The 21,061-nt window shown below is 40.3% G+C and overlaps 2 protein-coding genes across 6 annotated transcripts in view; both read left to right on the forward strand.

Moving 5' to 3' along the window:
- MYB (MYB proto-oncogene, transcription factor) overlaps positions 1-1,798 on the forward strand; it is a 38,021-nt gene extending 36,223 nt beyond the window's left edge. Inside the window, exon 15 of the mRNA XM_044448083.1 lies at positions 1,603-1,798. Coding sequence (XP_044304018.1) covers positions 1,603-1,798 — 196 coding nt within the window. The remainder of the gene's footprint in view (positions 1-1,602) is intronic.
- Positions 1-21,061, forward strand: part of AHI1 (Abelson helper integration site 1) — a 128,918-nt gene that overhangs the window by 101,651 nt on the left and 6,206 nt on the right. For 3 of the 5 annotated variants that reach the window (XR_006414078.1, XM_044424031.1, XM_044424000.1), the window contains exons 17-19: positions 7,507-7,565; positions 16,506-16,571; positions 19,362-19,524. Coding sequence is in view for 4 of the 5 variants with exons in the window: in XM_044424031.1 (XP_044279966.1) it covers positions 7,507-7,565; positions 16,506-16,571; positions 19,362-19,524 (288 nt within the window). In the remaining variant the exon portion in view is untranslated. The remainder of the gene's footprint in view (positions 1-7,506; positions 7,566-16,505; positions 16,572-19,361; positions 19,525-21,061) is intronic. The other 2 variants (XM_044424008.1, XM_044424022.1) reach the window with 2 other exon arrangements.

Consider the following 21,061-nt stretch of genomic DNA (forward strand, 5'->3'; position numbering starts at 1 on the left):
TGCTGGAGGTGGGCGGAAGTCTTTCTTGCAGCGTGGGGTCGGTGTTTCCTGCCCGAGGGGCCGTTCCCTCCTGGTCGCGGCCGCTGCTTTGTGTCCGCAGGGCGCCTCCGAGTCCACTGCACAGATTAATAAAATCCATTAACTCATGCATAATGGAAGGAATATTCATTCTTACAGTTTCTATTCATGTTAAATCTCTATTGCTCATGTAATTTGTTACAGCCCACCTATTTTACATTGAAAACATTTTTCCTAGTCCTTATCTTGATTCTGTCCTCCATTTTAAAGCCCATATTTCCTGTTGTAGTCTATTTCTGAAAATTTATTCTTTTCCATTTGTTTTTTTCCTTTCTCAGAAATAACTATCCCTTTCTTCCCAAACTTTTTCTCATCTTTATCCATTCTTATATCTGTAAGTCTCTTCTGCACCACATCTGGTCATATCCCTAAAAGAATCTTATAACAGAATGGTAACAAATAGACTAGCATGATGGATTGACAGTTTTCCTTTTGCAGACAGGAGGCAGATAGAAACATTAAAGGCCTGGAAAAAGAGCAATGCTGTAAGCTTCAGATAGTGTATGTCATGTACATCTCTGAAGCACTGTGTAAGTTGCCATTACCATCAATATGGGATTAATATTACTATAACAAAAAAGCTAAAGGAAACAAATGACTTTCAAGCTATAGAATAATTCATCAGCAAAATAGCCACTTGAAATACATTGAGATATGAAGTGAGATATATAAATCAGCACAGTACTCACACCCGTGCCCACTCAAGCCATTAACAAAAATATTACATGATCATAAAAAAATTCTTTCCTAACTGGGCCTACAACTTATCCCTATCTTTCTGTAGCTCTTTAAGGAGACCTTCCCCATGCTTTAAGAAACCAACCCCTAGGTTTCCAGAAAAAACAGCCTCTAGCATACATCAGTTTGATTATGCCTAGTTTATTTCAAACCAAATGTAAACATGTAAATGCTGTAATTTCAGCAGTATAATTATTATACAGGGTCGTGCAGGGAAACAGGATATTCAGTTCTAGGAGTTGGTGACCCTGGCAATTGTTTGGAACCAGTACGACCTCATTTAGAACCCCTTGCCACTAGTTATAATGGAGTGGTGCGCAATGAACATTCACTGTAAAAGCCTTTTATAAGAATGGTGATAGTGTGCTGCTGCACAAAGGGAATTTCGGTGCCATTACCAGTTAGGATGCCATGATCGTGTCCCATCTGCTCATGCAGTTACAGCATGGGTGTGTAATTTCAAAGAAATGGGTTTAGCCTTAAAAAAGAAGTCCCTGGGTGGTGTTTGAACAGCCCAGATACTAGAGAATATTGAGGCTGTTCGAGCTGCCATCATGAGGAGCCCTCACTGCTCCATTTGACAACATGCACCACCGTTGCATTTGGGGTGACGAAGCATGCAAAGAAGTTCCATCCCTATCAGTTGCAGATTGTGCAGGCACTCAAACCCAGTGACCACATGTTGCGTCGACAGTTTTGTGAACAAGAGCTGGCTAAAGTAAACGAGGAAGCCAATTTCATTATCAATTTGTGGATTTTGGACGAAGCCCATTTTCACCTTCATAGGTATGTTAACAAACAGAATTTCTGTTACCGAGCACGGGAAGATCCTTTTGAGCTTCACCAGCGTCCATTACACAGCACTAAGGTTACAGTATGGTGTGATGTGTCATCACATGCCATCATAGGCCCTTACTTCTTTGAAAATGAGGAGAGCATTGCAACCACAGTTACATCTGATCGGTATGCTGGCTTTGCTTGAAAAAAATTTTTGTGCAGAGGTGGCAAAACTTTGCACATCTGAATATCGAAAACGTGGTTTCAGGGGGCTGGAGCCACTTTGCATGCTGCCTGACCATCAATGGCAGCTATTTGATGATTCTTTGGAAGGCACGTCATTTCACATAATAGTGGCATTCCATGGCCTCTGAGATCGCACTGTCTGTGATTTTTTTTCCGTGGGAACATCTTAAAAGACAAGTGTACGGCACATGTCCTGCAACCATTGCTGAACTAAAAAGGAGGATTGAAGAGGAAATCGCTGTCATTCCTTTTGACATGTTATGTTGAACAATACAGAATTTTCACAACAGGCTGTCAGAATGTGTATGGAGAAATGGACAACACCTTCATGATGTTGTCTTCAAGACATAAAATGAATATTGAATGAATATTGATTACCATCATTAATTGCATTTCCTGTACAATACATTTCATCATAGAAATGTATTTTGTAATGTGTTTATTCATGCACTGAACATCAATTGGAAGTTTGCTGTATTCCTGTATTACAGTTAAATCCTGTCTTTTTTCCTCTTGTGCTGAATTTCTTCCATTAAAATCAGCAGTTCCTAGAAATACTTCATTTTGACTGGGTTGTGTACAAAGTGTATTGATAGTTTTGTTTCTGCAATTGTTTTATTAAATTTATTGGTTACCAATCTATTGCATAACACAAACCATTATACCCAAACAATTGGGTATAATTCTTCTAAATTGAATTGTGTCTTCCTGAACAGGGCATACTTGTGTGTTAGGCTTTAACAGGATAAAAGACTTGGTTAAGTAGACAACTCTTTAACATTGAAGCTATTCACAGGCAAGGAGATACTCAGACTCAAGTGTTTGCAAGATTGTGGGCAAGCTGGCTCATTGAGGTGGTGCCATATAATTACATAAATAAATATCTTCCAGTGTTCAAATATTTGTGAGGAAATTTCTTATGCGTGTGACTAATACCACTAGCTTAAGGTAGGCAAAGTGCAGGTGGAGGTTGTGCAAGTTTTCCCATGGATATCTGCCAATGCACCTGAATAATTTCAGCCTTAAAAAACCTTGTATTAGTTGCACATTCAGCCAACTAATGAGCACTTATCACCCTGAGCACTTAACTAAATTGTGTGCATATGGATGTTGACAATTACTGAATTTCTTGCTAGTACCAGAATGTACATGTAGCGAATGAGAAGAGGCATGTCATTGCCTAAACTTTAATTCTGATGGAAGGATAGCATGGGTCACTGGTAGAAGAGTTGGTTTGATCACATTTCTGACTTTTGAATTTAGTGGTTTTTTTCCTTATATTGGCAAAATAATAAACCATACATATGATGGCAGCCGAGACAAACAGGTAAGACTTCCTTCTGCTGAAATTAATAATTGCTTGATAAAAAGACCATTTCAAAAAGGCTACCATGTAATAATAAAAGAGATGCGAGTGGATGAGTCGTAATTATTCCTTGACCGATCCCCTGTCACACACTCAGGGTGAAGATTTCTCCACATCTCATCTGTCAGACAGGGAAAAGACTAGGAAGGGAATCCCTGATTTACAGAACAGTATATCTAGGGGTTCTGCCCCTTCTATATCTGCCTTCATCCACTAGGTGCTCTCCAGGTGTTTTGGACTACATTTTTTTGCTGGTTTGTTGTTAGTTTTAATTGCTGGTTTTATTCTGTTCTTACCATTTTACCGTGTTTTATCACTTTTTATATTTTATCAGTTTTACATATTGTTGTATGCTGCCTTGAAAGGTAGCCAGGAAATATTTTAAATAAATAAAATGTCTAGGTTCCTGACATTGGTCATGCTAAAAATTATGGAGCTGGAGTCCAAAATATCTGGAGAGCAGCAGGTTGCGGGGGAGGTATTCTGTATGAACGTATTCACATATTGCACTCTTCAGAGGAGACCTTGTCTCTTGTCTTTCCACCTTCTGAAGGCCTTTGTACTGGTGCCCCAGCTAGAACCATGATATAGCAAGTTCAAACAATGCTGTTCAAGCACTTTTTTTAAAAATCTGAGTGATCGCTTGATCTGCAATATCCTTATGTTGTTGGAATTTGGTAATTTTGTTTGTCTTGCCAAATGGTTAGAAATCTGGAGGGATAGGATAAATATATTTTACTAACTTAAATGAAACAGTACTACTTTCAGTTGCTAGTAGACTATGAGCCAGTTCACAGACAACACCGATTTGTGGCTAATTTAACTCACAAATTGGTGAGCAGGAGCAAGTGGGCACAGTGTGTTCCTCAATGCTGTTTTCTTAGACTGTGAGTGTTGCATCTGAACTTGGATACCCTAGATGGCTTACTGGTTAAACAACCCGGAGTTAACCCCAACATAATCCATAGGTTAGAGTTGGATTTAACTCTTAAACAGTTCAGCATGTCCGGGTTCAGAGTTATGTTAACAACTTTCAGACAAGGAATCATAGCTTTTTTAAAATAGAAAGTAGAAGTTAGAAGCACACAGGAGGCAGTGCTCTCACTCACTTCTATTCATCCCCAATAACCTTTGTGTTGTATGTGAACTGGGTTTGTATCTTGACACTGACTCTTTGACCAATAGCATTGCCACTGAATTTTAACTAAATCAAAATGTCAAAGCACATTTTCTTGAACTAGATTGAACACCATATCCAAGGAATTTCAAAGGAAGCAAAATGTTGTTGTGGCAAAGGAATTTATTTATTTATTTATATGCCGTCCTGTCGCCAAAGCCTCAGGATGAGAAATGTAATCGTACATTCTTACCATGACTGTGAGGATGAAATAGAGTGGAAGAAGATTATGTAAGCTACCTTGCAAGAAGAAAATAGGTGGGATATAAATGAAGTGCAACAATAATTATAATTTGCCTTCAATAGATTTCTCACGCACTCCTGTGCAAGAAGAAGCTGCCTGGAGAAACATGTGCAACAAACCTTGATGGGTTCAGGCAGGGGTCCATCAAGAGATCCTCCTCCTCAGCTAGAGTTTAATCTTGAAAGACCCATTTCTTTGTAATAGGCTGAAGGGAAGAAGTGGCAAATTTCCATCTGCCACTTGATCAAGAACTGCTCCGCCTGTTTGTGTAATTGAAAAGCCCTACCTTTACCAGCTTCATGGCCATGGAGGGAAGAGAGAGTTCAGCTGTTATGGAAGACAAACCTGTGAGAGATTGTTTTTAGCAGCCAGCAAAAGAGCTAGGCCAGTACAAGTACAGCTGGCTAAAGAAAGGCAGGAGGAGCCAGGAACACACAAAGTTTGACATGTCCTTGTAACAGGCAGAAAACCACCATGAAATTTGCATGGAAATTGGTGAACACCACTGGCGCATTCAGGGAACAGACCATCCAACTTTCCAAGGACCAGCATGGAGCTAATGAACAACTCTTGATGGTTTGGTTAACACTGAACTTAGCTGACACAATCTACAGTTAAGGACACTTGATCCATGACAAGATGGAAGCTTCATAATGGACTTTGAATGGGTTGTGGGGGAACAGAGTATCTTCTTGTAGCAGCAGTAAAGCTTTCCGTATCTTAGAAGTAGCCTATCAGGGCTCTTCTACTTCCACAGCTACAACCCACATTGCTTCCTTACCATTATGCAACCTCCCAGGAGTTTCTGCCAGTCCCAGCTCATGCTGTGGCTCATGCTCAGGTGTCACTAATACAGTATCCACCAGATAATCCCCCACAGCCTGGCATTCCAGTCACTGATCCTGTAGGTATAGCAAGGGCACACCATCTACTCAGAAGAGGGTGCAGAACAGATGGTGCACGTGAGCATCAGACCAACATTGCCAGACAATGGGAGCTATTTAAGGCAGAGCTCCAGCCTCAGATTAGTCACTCCACCCTACACCCTGACCTTCGATGATACATGCTCTGGCTTCTGAGCCTCTCTTCTGTCTTAAGCCCTTTACCTTCAGTAGAGAAAAGAAAGTAGAAAAGGAACAGTGCAGAAAGTATAGCTACAAAGGACAAATAGCCTCTAACTTGCAGCTATGTTGCCAGAACAGCCATGCTATTTTAATTGTTTGCTGGGTGCGGGGGGTGCTTCTGCTACAAGAAAGGAGCAATGACCATAGGGAATCTGAGGGGCCATATTAGTTGGATTTAATGTTGGATCTCAAAGCTGGTCCAGGAGGTCCTCCAATTAAGATGTGCTCTCATAGGCTCTGCTACTTTGGAGTGGGGCAGGTGAAGAGTTTTAAAGTACTGTCTTAGAGGGATCATTATATTACTGTTAATCTATTTTTCCACTTTTGCTTATTCTTTCACTTGTCCTCACCTCACTAGTATAACTTTTCAAGAGGTATCTGCAGCAGAAAAAATCTCATGCTCGGAGAATGATTCAAGATTTCTTGGACACTTAGCACCATATTCAGGCATTAGCAATACTCTTACTGGCACACCTTTCTTTCTCTGCTTCTGAAATCTCTTTCCAACTTCCTTCCAAATTAGTTCTTCTTGCAGCCAGAACCACTGCAATGAGACTGCTATCCCCGTTAGGTACCTTTCCCTCCCTTCTTCCCTCCTTATACTTTATCTTCAGTTTCCTCTTCTCCTTTCTCTGTAGCTGTATCCTTGCAATTAGGACCTAAAACTTTCCCAAAAGGATAAGCAGAAGGAATGATGGAACAGACTGCTATTGTTACTGCCATGCAAACTGCTCTTCAAATTTTTATCAAGAACCTAAATGACCATCACAGGTTGCTTCAGTGGAGGAGCAGGGCAGTGGGGGACCAGAACCACAGTGAATTCTCTTAATTCAGATGACAAATAAATATGGTAGAATACGGGATTTATTTGTTACATTCATATCCTATCTTCCAAGAAACTCAAAGAGACCATGATTCATGCCACCCTTGTGTTATCCTCACACTAACCTTGTGAGGTAGGTGAAACTCAGAGATGATGACTTCCCCAAGTTACTGGGGATTAAATCTGGGTCTTCCCAGTTAAGCTGTTATTTTGACCATTATATCAGCTCTTTCTAACTGGCATTTGGGATTTATATTTTGGGAGGGGACTATACATCAAAAACTATCTTGAAAGATGTTTCTTTCCTTAGTATTATTCCGAAAGGAAAGGAAAAAAATGAATTCATACATATTCAAAAGATCTGAGTGAGCTTATTAGTATAATATAGAATGCAAAAGGACCTGAGTGACAAATACTTCTTTTAAACAAGCACTGAACTGAGCTGGAATAAAATAAGCAGCAAGATGTGTGATGCCAGGAGGGCGTATGATCAAAGAGAATATATTGAATAGCTTATACCTATTCTTTCTGATGAAATGAGTAAATTCAATGTAGGGGTGTTGTGATCACTTCTGCTGGAGAAAAACCCTTGTATGCATGACTCAAAGATTCAATGACAGGGAAAGACAGTGTTGCTTTTAAATAATAGTGTCAATTCTGAGTGCGAGGTGGTATGTGGGCATTGCTTGTGCTATCTTTCCAAATCATTTGAATGGAAATATTGGATTAGCTAACCTTGTGTCAGGTCTGTTAGTTAGATAAACTCTCCAACTGTTACTGACTGAAGGATGCATAGTTGGGACTGAAAGCAGCTGCTGTTTTTCATTCAGGGTTTTGTGAAACATCTTATTTTCATCATGTTTTAAAAATAACATTATTTATTAAACTGAAAGGGGATAACAAGAGAAAATTTCACACTTTGTCTTTTCACAGGGAGTTTTGTCCCAGTAGGAAATCCTTTTAGCCTAACACCTTCAGCTGGACTACGCACGGTAAGGAGTTCTAATTTTTTTCCTTTTTGCATATAGAAAAAGAATATAAACTTTTAAAAATCTTTCTTCAAATGTTACTATTGTGCAAGAGCTTTTTAATACTCCCCTTCAGTCATAAAAGAACTTCTCCAGAAAATAATCTTCCATGTAGTCTTTTTTTCCTCCTTTCATTGCTCTCTAAAAACCAAAGAATAGAAGCTCCAATATTACCTTTGCACTGCATGCTTGTAATTCATTAAAATTAGGTATACAAGATTGTTATTTCCTATGAGAGGGAGCAGATGTAGGGATATATGCATGGTTAAGAAGAATAAGGCAAAGAGGACACAACTGTATTTTTGGATGTTAATATATTGTACTTTGAATTGAGAGAGATGGAAATGTACTAATGGAGTGTGTTATCCCAAGCAGTATTGTTACTGCTTGTACAATAACAGAATTTTAAATGCTGTTAGCATTAAGAATGGCACCCCTCTTTTTTGTAGATTTATCTCCCCCAAGTTCCTTTACCTGTGTTTAATTTGCTAAAATTAACCAGTTTGTACTTTGATATTTCATACTATTGTGATACAGAGAGTAGGAGTTGAACTGTATCTGTCACATTGACCTGGTTAGAATCTACTGTGGATCATCAACTATAGTGGGCTGTGCCATCCGGACAGTACAGCATCTACAGGGTGGTTTGTTTTTCACAAATCAGCCAGCCTGGGAACCCATGTCTTGTTCTAGGACTGGTCAACCCATGCTGGTTTGCCGGGGTGCCTGAGCCTGTCAGGGTGATCTTATTGTGGATGGATGGGAATGGCTACAGAGTAAGCAAGAGCAGCCACAACCTTTGCAGCTTCTGGTCACTCCAATGTCTGCTTTTCCAAAGATGCTGAAAAGGACTATCCCTTATCACAGAATCATAGAATAGTAGAGTTGGAAGGGGCCATGAAGGTCAAGTCCAACCCCCTGCTGGTGCAGGGCACCCATGTTACACCATCCCACTCAGATGGCTGTCCAATTTCTTTCTGAATGCCTCTAGTGTGGGAGAGCCCACATCTCTCTAGGCAGCTGGTTCCACTGTTGTATTGCTCTGACAATGAGGAAGCTTTTCTTGATGTCCAGCATGAATCTGGGTTGTCACAACTTGAACTGATTGTTCCATGTCCTACACTCTGGCATCAGCAAGAAAAGATCTTGACCTTCCTCTTTGTGACAGCCTTTGAGGGACTTACACAGTGATACCATGTCCCCACCTCATTCTTCTCTTCTCAGGGCTGAACATGCCCAGTTTTCTCAGTTTCTCCTCATAGAACAGTGTTTCCAAACCCTGGATCATTTTTGTTGCCCTCCACTGAACCCTTTCTAATTTACCTGCATCTTTCTTAAATCTTGGTGCCCAGAACTGGACACAGTATTCCAGGTGAGGTCTAACTAGTGAGGAATATAGAGGAACTATTACTTCTTGTGAATTGTTTCTCTGCCTTTTTTTTAATGGAACCCCTGAAAAGCACAGTTCAGATAAAGTTTTTTTAAAGTGGCCCTGAATATTGTGCATTTTAAAAACAAATTGTTGGTCTTTGTAAGCACACAAATATGCAGCTGTGGCTGGCTGCCCTGCAGAAGACATGGCTTTTTATAGGCTCTCTTGCACACAGTTGCTTGGGACAAAGTGCCTAGCTCCCAATGGAAAAGCACTGGTAAATGGCAAAAAGGCAGTGAAAGAGGCCTTGGCAAGGGGCGACATAGAAATGTTTTAATAAATAAAATAATAAAATAAAAAAATAAAGAGGGTATAACAAAAGAGGGCAGGGCCAGTATTCTCTCCTTGGCAGTGTCTCAGTTGTAAGCATTGCACTGAAATTTCTTAGTCAAACTTCTCAACATTTCATCATGTCTGCAGCTATTCTAGAAAGGGATGCATTAAGTACCCTGCCCGTTTTAGGAGCAGTTAATAGCAGGTGCACATTTTTTTCCTCCATTTACTCTCCAGCCCTTGCATTTGCAGATATTTCCGTGGTTTTTTAGAACTGTTAGGGAACTGAAGTGCTTTGAAAAAGAGTCATCTAAAGCAGCAGTGCCAGTGATTAATATTGCTCCTCTAGAATAGCTAGAAACTTAAGGTATTGTTGGAAATGTGAAGGAAACTGAACTGTAAGTTCAGCAATTAAAGTCAATGGGATTACATTGCTAATTGGGTTATACTGCTGCCACCTCCATTTGCTGAACCTTCTTGCCTTGTTTTTTCCCCATTTACCAGTGCTTTTCAATTGACAGCTAGGCAAATGACAGCTGGCAAGTGTGCACAAATTAGCCTGTATATTGTGTTGCCTTATCCTCCCTTTGGCAGCTGAAAGAGGCAAGGGAATTGACCAAGAAAGTCTGTGTTTATTGGACAGCTGTAAGCATATTTATTTATTTATTTATTTATTTATTTATATTGCGATTTATATCCTGCCTTTTTTTTTACAAAAGGCTCAAGGCAACTTACATCATCTCTCCTCCTCCATCTTATCCCCCAACAACATCCCTGTGAGGTAGGTTGGGCTGAGAGTCTGTGACTGGCCCAAAGTCACCCAGTTGGCTCCATGGCTGAGCGGGGACTAGAACCCAGATTGCATGTAATTTATGTACCTACAAAGAGCTGACTATTTGGGAAAAAATACAATTTTCTGGGGCTAAAAAAAATTCGACAGCTGTATTTTTTGAGCCACCAAAAATTGAGAGGCAGAATGACACTGAACAAAAAAGAGTAGTGAGTGGGGAGAGGGCATAAAGACAGGTTCTCCCACAAAGGGCACTGGGATGCATGCTGGAGCTGGCTGCAGGACTGAAGGGGAAGAGATGGAGTACACCAACATCGTGATGTCTGTTCACTGAACAACTAATCCACTGTGGCTTATTCACAGGGAGGCTTAATGTGATCTGTGAACTCCCCTACTAATTCACCTGGTACTAGTTTCCAAAGAAGATAAATATTTTTAAGAGGCTTTCTTGCCAGCTAGGGGTCCCAAAGAGAATTTTTTCCCTATTTTTCCATGCTCATCTCCATCATCTTCTGTCCACTTGTTCAGAAAATATTTTGCTATAAATAAATGGCTATTTTTTATTTCCATCAAAAGTCTTTACTGAAATTCAGTGGATACAAACTTAGGTATCACACATGCAGAGGGTTGCTGTTCCTTTCAGAACGGGGAAACAGTCCCAGTTGCTCAATGTCCCCATCAGCACATAATTTCACCTGCTCAATGGGAGATCTGGATGGATGGTGCAGGCATTTTTCAAAAGCATTTCTTGTTGGCTTTCTGTGCTGATTATGCTTCTGGGTGGCTTCTATCTATGAATTGTTTTCCTCAATTAGTACTGAAAGTAATACGGATTTTTTGGATGCAAAATTCCAGACTGAATCTCTTTAGACATGCAAGCCCAGAATAATATAGACTAGAGCAAAAAACCAAGGATAGGAAATCCATTATAGCATTCATTAGGCTTAAAAAAATATTATTGTAGTGGTAGAAAAGTTCTCCCAACAGTATGTAAATTGGCATCTTTTAAAGTTGAAAGCGAAGTGTTTCTGATGAAAGAAGAACAGATCAAAATAGTTTTGGAGTGTATCGAGTCATCTTAGCAGTTGAATTATTTCAGCTACTTTTCAATTCGTCCTTTTAAAAAAAAAAATCCTTAAAGACTTTGTTGCAGCAGCTGTGTTTGCATTTCATTTTTGTGTTTGTACATTGCGGGACTCAATAAAGTACAGCCTGGCACAGCTTTTCCTCCAGGCAGATTATGGATTCCCATGCTCATTAAATGCCTGAAGGATTATAATCAAATAAGGATCATAGGCTTCTGAAAACCCAAGAAAGAAACAGTAGCACTGGCACTAATTTAATGATCCAAGCTCTGTAAAGACCAACACATGACAGTAGCTTTGCTACTTTCTACATTGATAGGATTTTAACTATGCTTTATTCTTACAACTTGGATTGAGTCTAGCATAAGCCTTCCATCTGTGGGAGGCTTCTGATCCAACAGAGGAATCCCACTGGTAGAAAGTGGCTCAGGGGGTGGGGGAACAGTCTTCTTCAGGACCCTCTTCACCTGTAGTTCCTTCTCACTCCCCAAAAACTACTCTGAAATAGGTAAGATCATGGTGGGAGCTAATCTACCAAGATTGCTCCCCCCCCCCAACTTTTCCAAGGCAGGCATTTGAAGCAGAACTCTACTCAAGCAATGATTCCACCAGCTGAGAACTTAGAACCAGCCTGTTGTTATAACAGAGGGCAGGTGGTGGGGATATTGCTGTCAAATGCGGCATAAACCCCAACATTACCTGGGAGTTCTATTAGTGTGAGGTCAGCTGGTTTAGGTTAAATAAGTAATACCTCAATCCTTAATGTAGACATGGGAGTGATAATTATTTGGTTTCATGAAACAAATACTGTGTGGCTGAATGAATGAATGGGTGTTGAAAGCCTTTTAAGTTGTTATATGAATTGTATTCATGCTTGTGATTCAGGCTATCTCAGGAGTGTAGGTAGTTTCCTGAGGGAGGATTGAATTCTTTCTTACTGGACCCTGCATAGACTGGATGGCACTGGTGAGGATGGCCACACTGCACCAGATCAATTATCTTTTCTTTTGAAAGGTAGAGTGACAATGGTACTGATAGCTAGGTGGTCACAGTCTAGCTAAAATTGAGTACTTTTAAGTCTACTGGTTTTAATGGGAAAGTTAAAGTTGCAGCTTAAATATATTGATTTCAACTGGTGAAATTTTAAATTGCATAATTTTGTCTGGCCTTTGACCACCCTTTACATATTCATTTTAAACCCAGGAGATAATGGGGGGTATTAGAAGCCATACGTGTTATAGCATTTTCTTGCTATAAGAAAGTATACCCTGCATACACCTAAAAGAACTCTCCAGTTTATAGCCTACTAAATTTATTACTATGTTAAATAAAAATATGTAAGATACTCCATGCTTAGGCCCAGGTAATTGTATGAACTGGCCTTTATCTTACTTAAATATAGGGTAGATATGGGCCAACTTACCATCTGTGAATATGGAGGTGAGTTCTCTTTCCTTGCATCTCTGCTAAAGTGTACCAGTGTTTTAAACAACTATGACTGGCTTGGTGGTGTTCTGCGGTAGGTTGTTGTCTGACTCTGTTGTTTGGAAGGGAATGTCTGTCCCTCACTGCAGTGTCTGCTCTGCTGGCACCAGCTCCCCAGCAAAGTACATAAATTTTCTCAGTCACGCTCCCCCAGTCTGGTCATGTGGAGGGCAGGTCACGCCTTCCAGCTAAAGGTGATGTGTTTTGGAAATGTTTAATTAGGGGCCCTTGGCTTCAGACAGGGAGGGTAGTAGGGGCTGATGGTGAGAGAACTGATTTTGCCACCTTGGCTGCCTAATGTATAACCACAGTGGTGAAATTGACTTCACACTCTGAAATGAAGACTGAGAAGGACTCCCTTCTCTTAGCTTCGAAGAATATTGACAGTGGAATGCCCTGGAGACTTTAAAGGCAGGGTTTTATAGTTCTGCTCCTCTATGTCTTTGTGACCTGGTTCACAAACAATAGCTGCTGCCCAGCCATCTAGGTTCACACGTCATGCTGCACAACCTATCAAGGAGCTGATTATGAACTGTGCTGTAAAGCAAAAGACTAGGTTGCAAAGTGTCCCTATATGTATGAGCACATATTTAAGTAGCACAGTAACCGAGGAAAATACCAATTGTCTACAAAGGGCAGGAGTGGGGCAAACAGTTCTTTAAAAAAATCCCAATGTTAAAAGCGCCTCTTTGATTGTGTTACGTGGTGTGGACAAACTGTACAGTGCACCCTTTCATATACATTTTCTGTAAACTGTTATCCATCTAGTCCATCAAGGATGAAGCAATTTTCTACGGCTTTATGACCAGAACACAAACCAGAAAAAAAGTGTCAACCTGGTTTTCGTTCATCACACTTCCTAAACACTGCATCTGTCCTTGTGGAATTCTTATTTGGGGGCACCATTGTAATGTGTGCCATCTTCATATGAGTTGACCAAACAAGAACTGTGGTGGAGAGTGAATCTCTTTTTGCCTCCCACCCAAATTTGAGATTATCTGTGCCCAATGCCCCTTACACCTATCTGCCTGAAATTTAGCAGGTAAGACCTCCCATTAGAAAAGGCAGTTATGCCAGCAAAGTTCATCCAGTTCAGCCAAGAAATAAAAATATACTGGCATCCTATGTTTAAAAGTAATTATCACAGAATCCCCTGTATCAATTTATCAGAAATTCGATAGGTTTAATCCATTGAAAAGTGCCTGCTAGGCCTGCAAATCCCACCTATTTGTCCTTTTTAATGTTAAAGTAATTCATTCATTTTTCATGATAGTCATTGGGAAGTCATATGAAGCTTCAAATTTAAGAAGTAAGGCTCCACTTTGGTCTCGGGGCAGAGTTGTCCAGTGTAAAAGACCCACTATCCAAATCAGGATCCAAATCAATTTTTTCTTCTGAACAAACCCCTACAAGATTGGCCTGGAAAATGTGAGACAGGCTATAACATTAATACGGAGTAGGGGTGCACTAACCTGCTTTCTTTAAGCCTTGAAAGGGAAGTTATCTATCTTCCAAAATGCAATATTTGAGAAATAAAGTTGGTGTTTCCTTAGGAGGAAGCACTTTAGACCTACAGTTTAATAACCCTTGAATGCAACATCTGGGAGTATTCAAAATATCCCAAGGCATCTTGAAGTTTTTAATCTATTATTTCCTAAAGCTTACCTCAGCTAAAGGAAGTTTGATGGGGTTTTTTTTGGAGAGCTCATAAATATTTTTTTATAAGAATCATAATGAGAATAGCAATAATAATCACTACAGTGACTCATCACTGAGTAACAAGAGCCACTCCTACCCTTCAGGTAGAACACACTGCCTCTACAGTGTTGCTACTATACAAACCCTCATATCAGGGAAAGAAGTGCCAAGAACAGGCTCAAACTTGCCACTCCTGCATGGCAGCATCAAGAAAAGGCAACTAGGTAAATCCACTAGTTCTCTGGGTTAAGCATTGTGGCACATCTCTGTGGTTAAATCAGGGTCACCTTCAATCATTTATAAATTGGAGAACAGATGTTCTTAACAAGAAAAGGGATGCATGGCTGCGGAGCACACAGTTCTCTTCGCTGTTCCTGTCGGTTATGTTCCTTGCAGTCCCTTTCAACAAGCATGCAAGACTCACTCCCACTGTTGGAGTGAAGAGGAAAGTAAAATGCCTTGGTGGGGATGGGATGCCGGAGGGTAAGTGGTGGACAGGGAGAAGGTTCTGGTTCCTCATCTCCGTAACCCTTTGCTGTGAAAATAAAACTTCCTCCTCATTTTCTATACAGGCAGATTGCCTCCACAGTGTCTAGTTTACTTACAACTCAAGAATTCCCTTCCAAATTACAGCATGTGCATATGCCTATTACTGAATAGTAGCTATTAAATGTAATGTTTCTAAGCACTGCAGTATAAATTTATCAAGTGAAAGTATGCCATTGTGTGAGCCTTTGGAAGAATGCTGAAGCCCACTGCAGAATTTATCCAGATGTTTCCAAGTGATAGATTTAACTAAAAACTATTTTCCTGAGATCAGTGTTGGCACCCCTTATGTGAGCAAAAGAAATTTTCATTCATTCAAGGGATGGTCTGTTTCCCTCTTCAGCATTAGCCACACTCCACCCCACACTTTTCCAGGGGTTCCCCTTATGCTCAGGAATGACTTTGGGTCATGTTTGAGAGGTTCTGGCAGCAGTAGGAAAGTACTGTTTGTATAAGAGGAATTCTATTAATGGCTCTCTGCATTTGAATGTTGTCTCCTGTTCTTTTTGCAACATATCACAAAAGAGAATGGGGCAAATGCCAGTGGGTTACCACTGAATTCTGGGTTGTCATTACATGTGAACATAATGCTTGTACTTAACAGTCCACAATTCAGCACCAATGATAATCAACCTGTATTCATGGTTGTTGATAGGTTCACACATAATGACCAACTAGGAATTATTGACTAGTGTGTTGTCATTACATGTGAACCCAGAGCTATGGGTTGACTATGTATTGTTAACCATGAAGCCACAAACATAATTCATAGTTTGTTTTTGGGCTGTCAACTGTGGGTTGTTTAAATCATGGGTTGTTTTGCCAGGCTTCAGAGGAGGTAGACAAGGAGCTTTAAAAAGCCTCTTTGCATGCCAGTACTGCAGTATCACAAAGCAGCTGGGTGTGAATAGTAGAAAGAGAAGGAAATCAAAGACTATTAAAAAACAATTCCATGCTCTATTTGATTTTCTGCCAAATAAGGCAGGTCAGCAAACAATTGCTTAAATAAAGTATTGTTTAGCATTTTGTGCAAGCAAGATAAGAGTTTAATTTTTTTCGTGTAGGGTTCACACATAATAGCAACCCACAGTTCAACCCAAATTCTGGTTGTCACTATGTACCAGTAAGCTCTTTGGGGAAAAGGTGGCGAAAGATGGATGCACATAGTATGGCTATGTGCAACTTGCTCACTAGGCTAGTATTTTGGGTCGTCCACAAACACTGCTGAGCCAAAACCCAAACAATATTTTTAATGTTAACATAGGACTATTCCAGAAATAGCATTACTCCACATGGAGCCTGCCAAATATTGGTGCTTGGTAGATAACGCATCTTGTCTGCAGTTTGCACTCAGCTTGCTTAAAATCCCATTGACGTCAATGGGATTGTAAACTGCCTGCATTAGATGAGATAGTGACCACTGTTGATGGCAATTAACAGCATTTGTATTGACATTACACATATTCGTATTATATCTTTGCTGTATCTTTGCTTGCATAAGCAACTACACTTTGAAATAGAATAAGAGCAATGAGCATAGTTTCTCAAATTATCCCTAACCCTAATGCAATCCATTAATGTTAATTTTCTTCTAGAGTACTGAGTTTCTAGTGGCATCATATGCCAAAGGAGACAGTAGTTCAATCCCAGTCCAAGAAACAGTAAGTGCTGTTCATTTGTTAAATATATGTATTCTGTTGTGTTAGTTATAATCAACTCTTAAGGAACCTTAAATTCTTTGCTACTAGGTTTACGAATATATTTGCTCTAAGTAGATCCAAAGTAATTCAAAGTAATGAATTCAAGTTGCTTTAATTTTTTGGTCTTTATTTCAAATCCTAGGAGACATGGCATGTTTTTAAGCAATGCTGAAAAATGAAGTAGGTGAAGATGGTCCTAGGATTAATCACATGCCATCTGATGTTTAATAAGCTTCTGGAATCTAGCCAAGTTGTCAGAGATTTCCATGGCCTCATTTCAGTAGGGAGCATTTCTAGCAATAGTTCATTTTGAGCTAAAACATCATCTCAATGTTCCTAGCACTTTAAACCCCAGATTAGGTGGCATTATTTAAAATACAGTTCAGTAGATTACCATCAATTGTATAACACAATAGAATTATGGCAATAGTGCTGTAACTTGCTAAATCATTCCTAATCAATTACATTTGCTGGCTTGACTCATCCCAGCACCTTACCCTGCAGATAGGTTATGCAGTGTGGGCTATTCCAGAGGCTTACTATGGGTTGTCCCACTGCTCCTTCTCCCTTGACCCTCGCACAAGTATGCCAGGGGACCCATCTTGTCTCCGTTCCCTACTAAAAATGTGTCCCCTTTTTATGGTCATTTCCCCCTTTTTTCAGAGGTCATTTTTTGAGCTCTCCAAGCTGATTGCCTATGGTAGCCCTTTTTCAATGCCCAAGCAGTACAGTCTCATTGCTTCACCACATTTATTTTGTGCCAGAAATGTGGACAAATGTGTTCAGTAATTTCTTTTTAAAAATGTTTAGTAATTTGGAATTGCACAAGATGCAACTCCACTAGCCCAACATTTGAGCCCTTGGCTGGTCAGTGTTCTGGTGAGAGCTTGCTGTCAAAGCAGGCATCTCCCATGGACTTGACAAAGTCAGGATTTAAATACGTTACTTTGCTTTCACTGTCAGCTTTCGAAAGATGAGCTATCAAATGAGTAGATCATTGCCTTTGCAGTGAGACCCCTTAGGTTTCAAGTGTGGACATAACAGTTGTTACTGTCATCTACCTTTTCTACCCTTTTTTGGGACTATATACTTGGGAAGATGGAAAAGTGCAGCCAACCCCACTTACAAGAGCACTTACTTTTGACAGCTGTCAAAAGTAAAGTTTTCTTTTAAAACAGGGTTTTTGAGAAGGGGGTTGTGGCCAACTTTGCTGATGACAGTAGACAATTTAGAGTGGCTAAAACCAAAAGGGATTGTGAGAAGCTAAGAGATCTCTCCAAGGTGAGAGAATGGGCATCAGAATGTGAACAAGTATAAGAGTTGTTTAAAATTACATGTGGTATGGCGAGGGAAACATATTTCTCCTTTGCCCATAATACTAGAACCTGGGGTCATCCCATGAAGCTGATTGGTAGGAGATTTATGTCAGGTAAAAGGAAGTGCTTCTTCACAGGGCACCTAGTTAAACTATGGAATTCGGCACCAGAGGGAGTAGTGATGGCCACCAGTTTGGGCAACCTTAAAATGGGATTGGACAACTGCATGGGGGATAAGGCTATCACTGGCTACAGATCTTGCTGGCTGTGTGCTACCCCCATTGTCAGAGGCAGTATGCCTGGGTATAATTTTTGTTGAGGATCTTGAGCATCCATCCTGCTTGAGGGATCCTGTGAGCAGCTGGTTTGCCACCAGACGAATGGAATGCTGGACTGGGTGGATCATTGGTCTGCTCCAGCTTGGCTTTTCTTATGTTCCCACTGTGAGGTGAGAACCGGGTCATTCTGTGTTTCCCCAACTACACAGTAAACCGTGACATGGTATTTGCTTGCTTTGTACCATGAATGGAGTTTGTGCAAAGCAGCCTACTATTACCTTGCCAGCAAGAATGTACTTAAAGAAGTGTGGTTTGCAGTGTTATGCCTGGCAGCAGAAAATCCCAGTGGTTGCGATAACTATGCAGCACACGGAACAATGGTGGCACTAGAAAAAACTGTTGAGGATGACGGAGAAGGCACAAAGTGCATTTCATAGAGTTTTGTCCCCCTTAAGATTTCTGGAAGAGAAGTGACAATATGTTTCACATTAATACTACCATATTAATCATGCTTTCTCTGAAGCAAGTGCTATCGATTTTAACATTTGAGTTTCGAGTAAGCTTTCTTAAAATTGCAGCTTTATTTTTATTTCTAGTTCAGCGATTTTTTTTTCTGTGAAAAATGTAATGCCCTCACAAACTTCAAAGGTTCAGAAATGAGATAGGGGAGGTGAGCTGCTTGTGTGGGGAGCAATTGTCCTTTAACTCACCCCACCCCATCCTGCGATATTAAAGCATCTGAGTAATCAAAATTGAGTGGTCCAAATGTGCCATAAGATTTTCCATGTTCTTTTGTTTTATGTTCCCATGCAGACAAGCTTAGAAATAAAATGAACTCTGAAAGCACTAGCAAAATTCTAGGGAAGTAAATGCATCAAAATTTATTTGCTTATAAAGCTGACAGCCGCTGCTGTTGTTGTTTTTTTACGCTAATCTTGGTACCTTTGAATGTTCTTAACCCCTTCTGGAATGCCACAACCCCTTTATCTTGCTTCTCCTGCTGCGTTCCCACCAGCCCCAAACCTGAGACAGCCTCAGCTTTCACCCAAGTGCAGCTTTGGTTACAGCAACATTTCTATTAGAGGAAATGAATGTTGGTCTTTTCTCTCTGTGGTGCAGTCATGATAAAAGCTGTGGTGGTCTTATCTCTCGTTTAGGTAGTGGCTCTTTATGACTACACAGCGCATCGATCAGATGAGCTAACCATCCATTGCAGTGACATTATCCAAGTGTTATACAAAGATAATGATAACTGGTGGTTTGGCAGCCTGGCGAATGGACAGCAAGGCTATTTTCCAGCCAATTATGTGGTTGGTAAAAGTACGTATGATGTGTCTTCCTGGTGTGTTATGCCTGTGGGGACTTAACTGATTATCTAAGATAAGCCTTTCTGTGCCTAAGTGTGTCCATGTGTGCAGTAAACATGTTGTATGCCAGAATCATTAAAGTAGGTTTAACAGTGTAAATAGCATGCGAATGATTATATTGCCCCAGAAACATGAATGCCATACCCTGAGCCAGATAAAACTGGCTGAAATTAGTCACTCTAATATTGCTTTGTTCTGGCTGACAGCAACTTCCCGAGGTTTCAAGGCAAAGATTTCCCACCCTTCTTGATCCCAGTGTTTTAAATGAAGGTGCTGCTCATTCAAAATAAGCATGTGCTGATAAGTCACCATCTGAAGAAGCAGCCTCCTCTTTTCTCTCTCATAGGAAGAAGTGACCTCACTAAGACTGTGCCAAAGACAAAATATGGGCATTATCTAAAAGCAAGGGAAGCCTGTGTCTTGCATCGTAACATTTCATTTAAATGTGCTCCTGTTGTCTTTTATTTATTCTACCTTTATATCTAGGAGAGGAGCAAAAGACCATGCAAGGCCACAAAGACTTGTTGCTAAAAATCCTATTTAACCTCTATTCTCTTGGAAGAGTTTAACCATACACCTTCAAGTCTCTTTGTATTTATAAGGACTAAAAACTTGCTTGAGTGAACTAAAGAGAAACAGTGCTTCTAGTGTGAAATAGAAATGGTGATCTGCAGCTCACTGCAGTAGCAAAAATAATGCTAAGAAGCCACTTTGAAGTTGGCAGCATCAAAGCTTTTCATCATGGGCTCCACTGTTTAACCATTCTCTTATTTTCTTGTAAAGGTGTTTTAAAGTAGTTGACTGTTTGTGCATCATCAAAAATAATCCTAAGAGCAGCTCACTGCCTGCCTGAATATGTACGGCACCTGTGAGACTTCTGGTCAGGAGCTATGTGATTTCCATATTTGTCCTAGATAGTATTCTGCTTTAATTGTGCCTACTGTCAGGGGACTTAGTTGATTTCTTTATCAACGTCCTTCATGAAGATTGAGGGAACAAATTAAGCACTAGGGCAATACAGACTTAAATGTCTCTCCACAAGTGCTATAGATCTGGCAATTTCTCTTTGGTTGCAAAGTGTTCGTATGACTACTGAGAACTGCTTACTGATGTTAGAACTAGTCTCCACAGCAGAGGGCACCCTATGCAAAAGTCCATCTGGGAAATGTCCATTTATGATTTCTAGTAAGTGCTGTTCATTCACTTCTAGATGTCTGATAGCTCATGAGATGAACCTCTTAAAGGATGCATGCAACTGGAAGTGTATAGGAAGCAAACAGCTGAGAGCCATGCGTTTTCTCCACAGTTTGCAATGTCCCTTTCTATCCCTTGCTTTGATCATGGAGATAGGCAGAGTGGGTAGACTTTTCTTACTATATTGTTTGGCACCATTGTGAGAGTGCTCCAAAAATCAGTACTGAAATTGGATATATTGAATGGCACTTTCAAAAATGCACTGAACTGGGCAATGAGGAACTGTGACAAGAACT

The sequence above is a fragment of the Varanus komodoensis genome, unplaced genomic scaffold (assembly GCF_004798865.1).
Source record: "Varanus komodoensis strain SLA01 unplaced genomic scaffold, ASM479886v1 scaffold1, whole genome shotgun sequence".
Classification (NCBI taxonomy): Eukaryota; Metazoa; Chordata; class Lepidosauria; order Squamata; family Varanidae; genus Varanus; species Varanus komodoensis.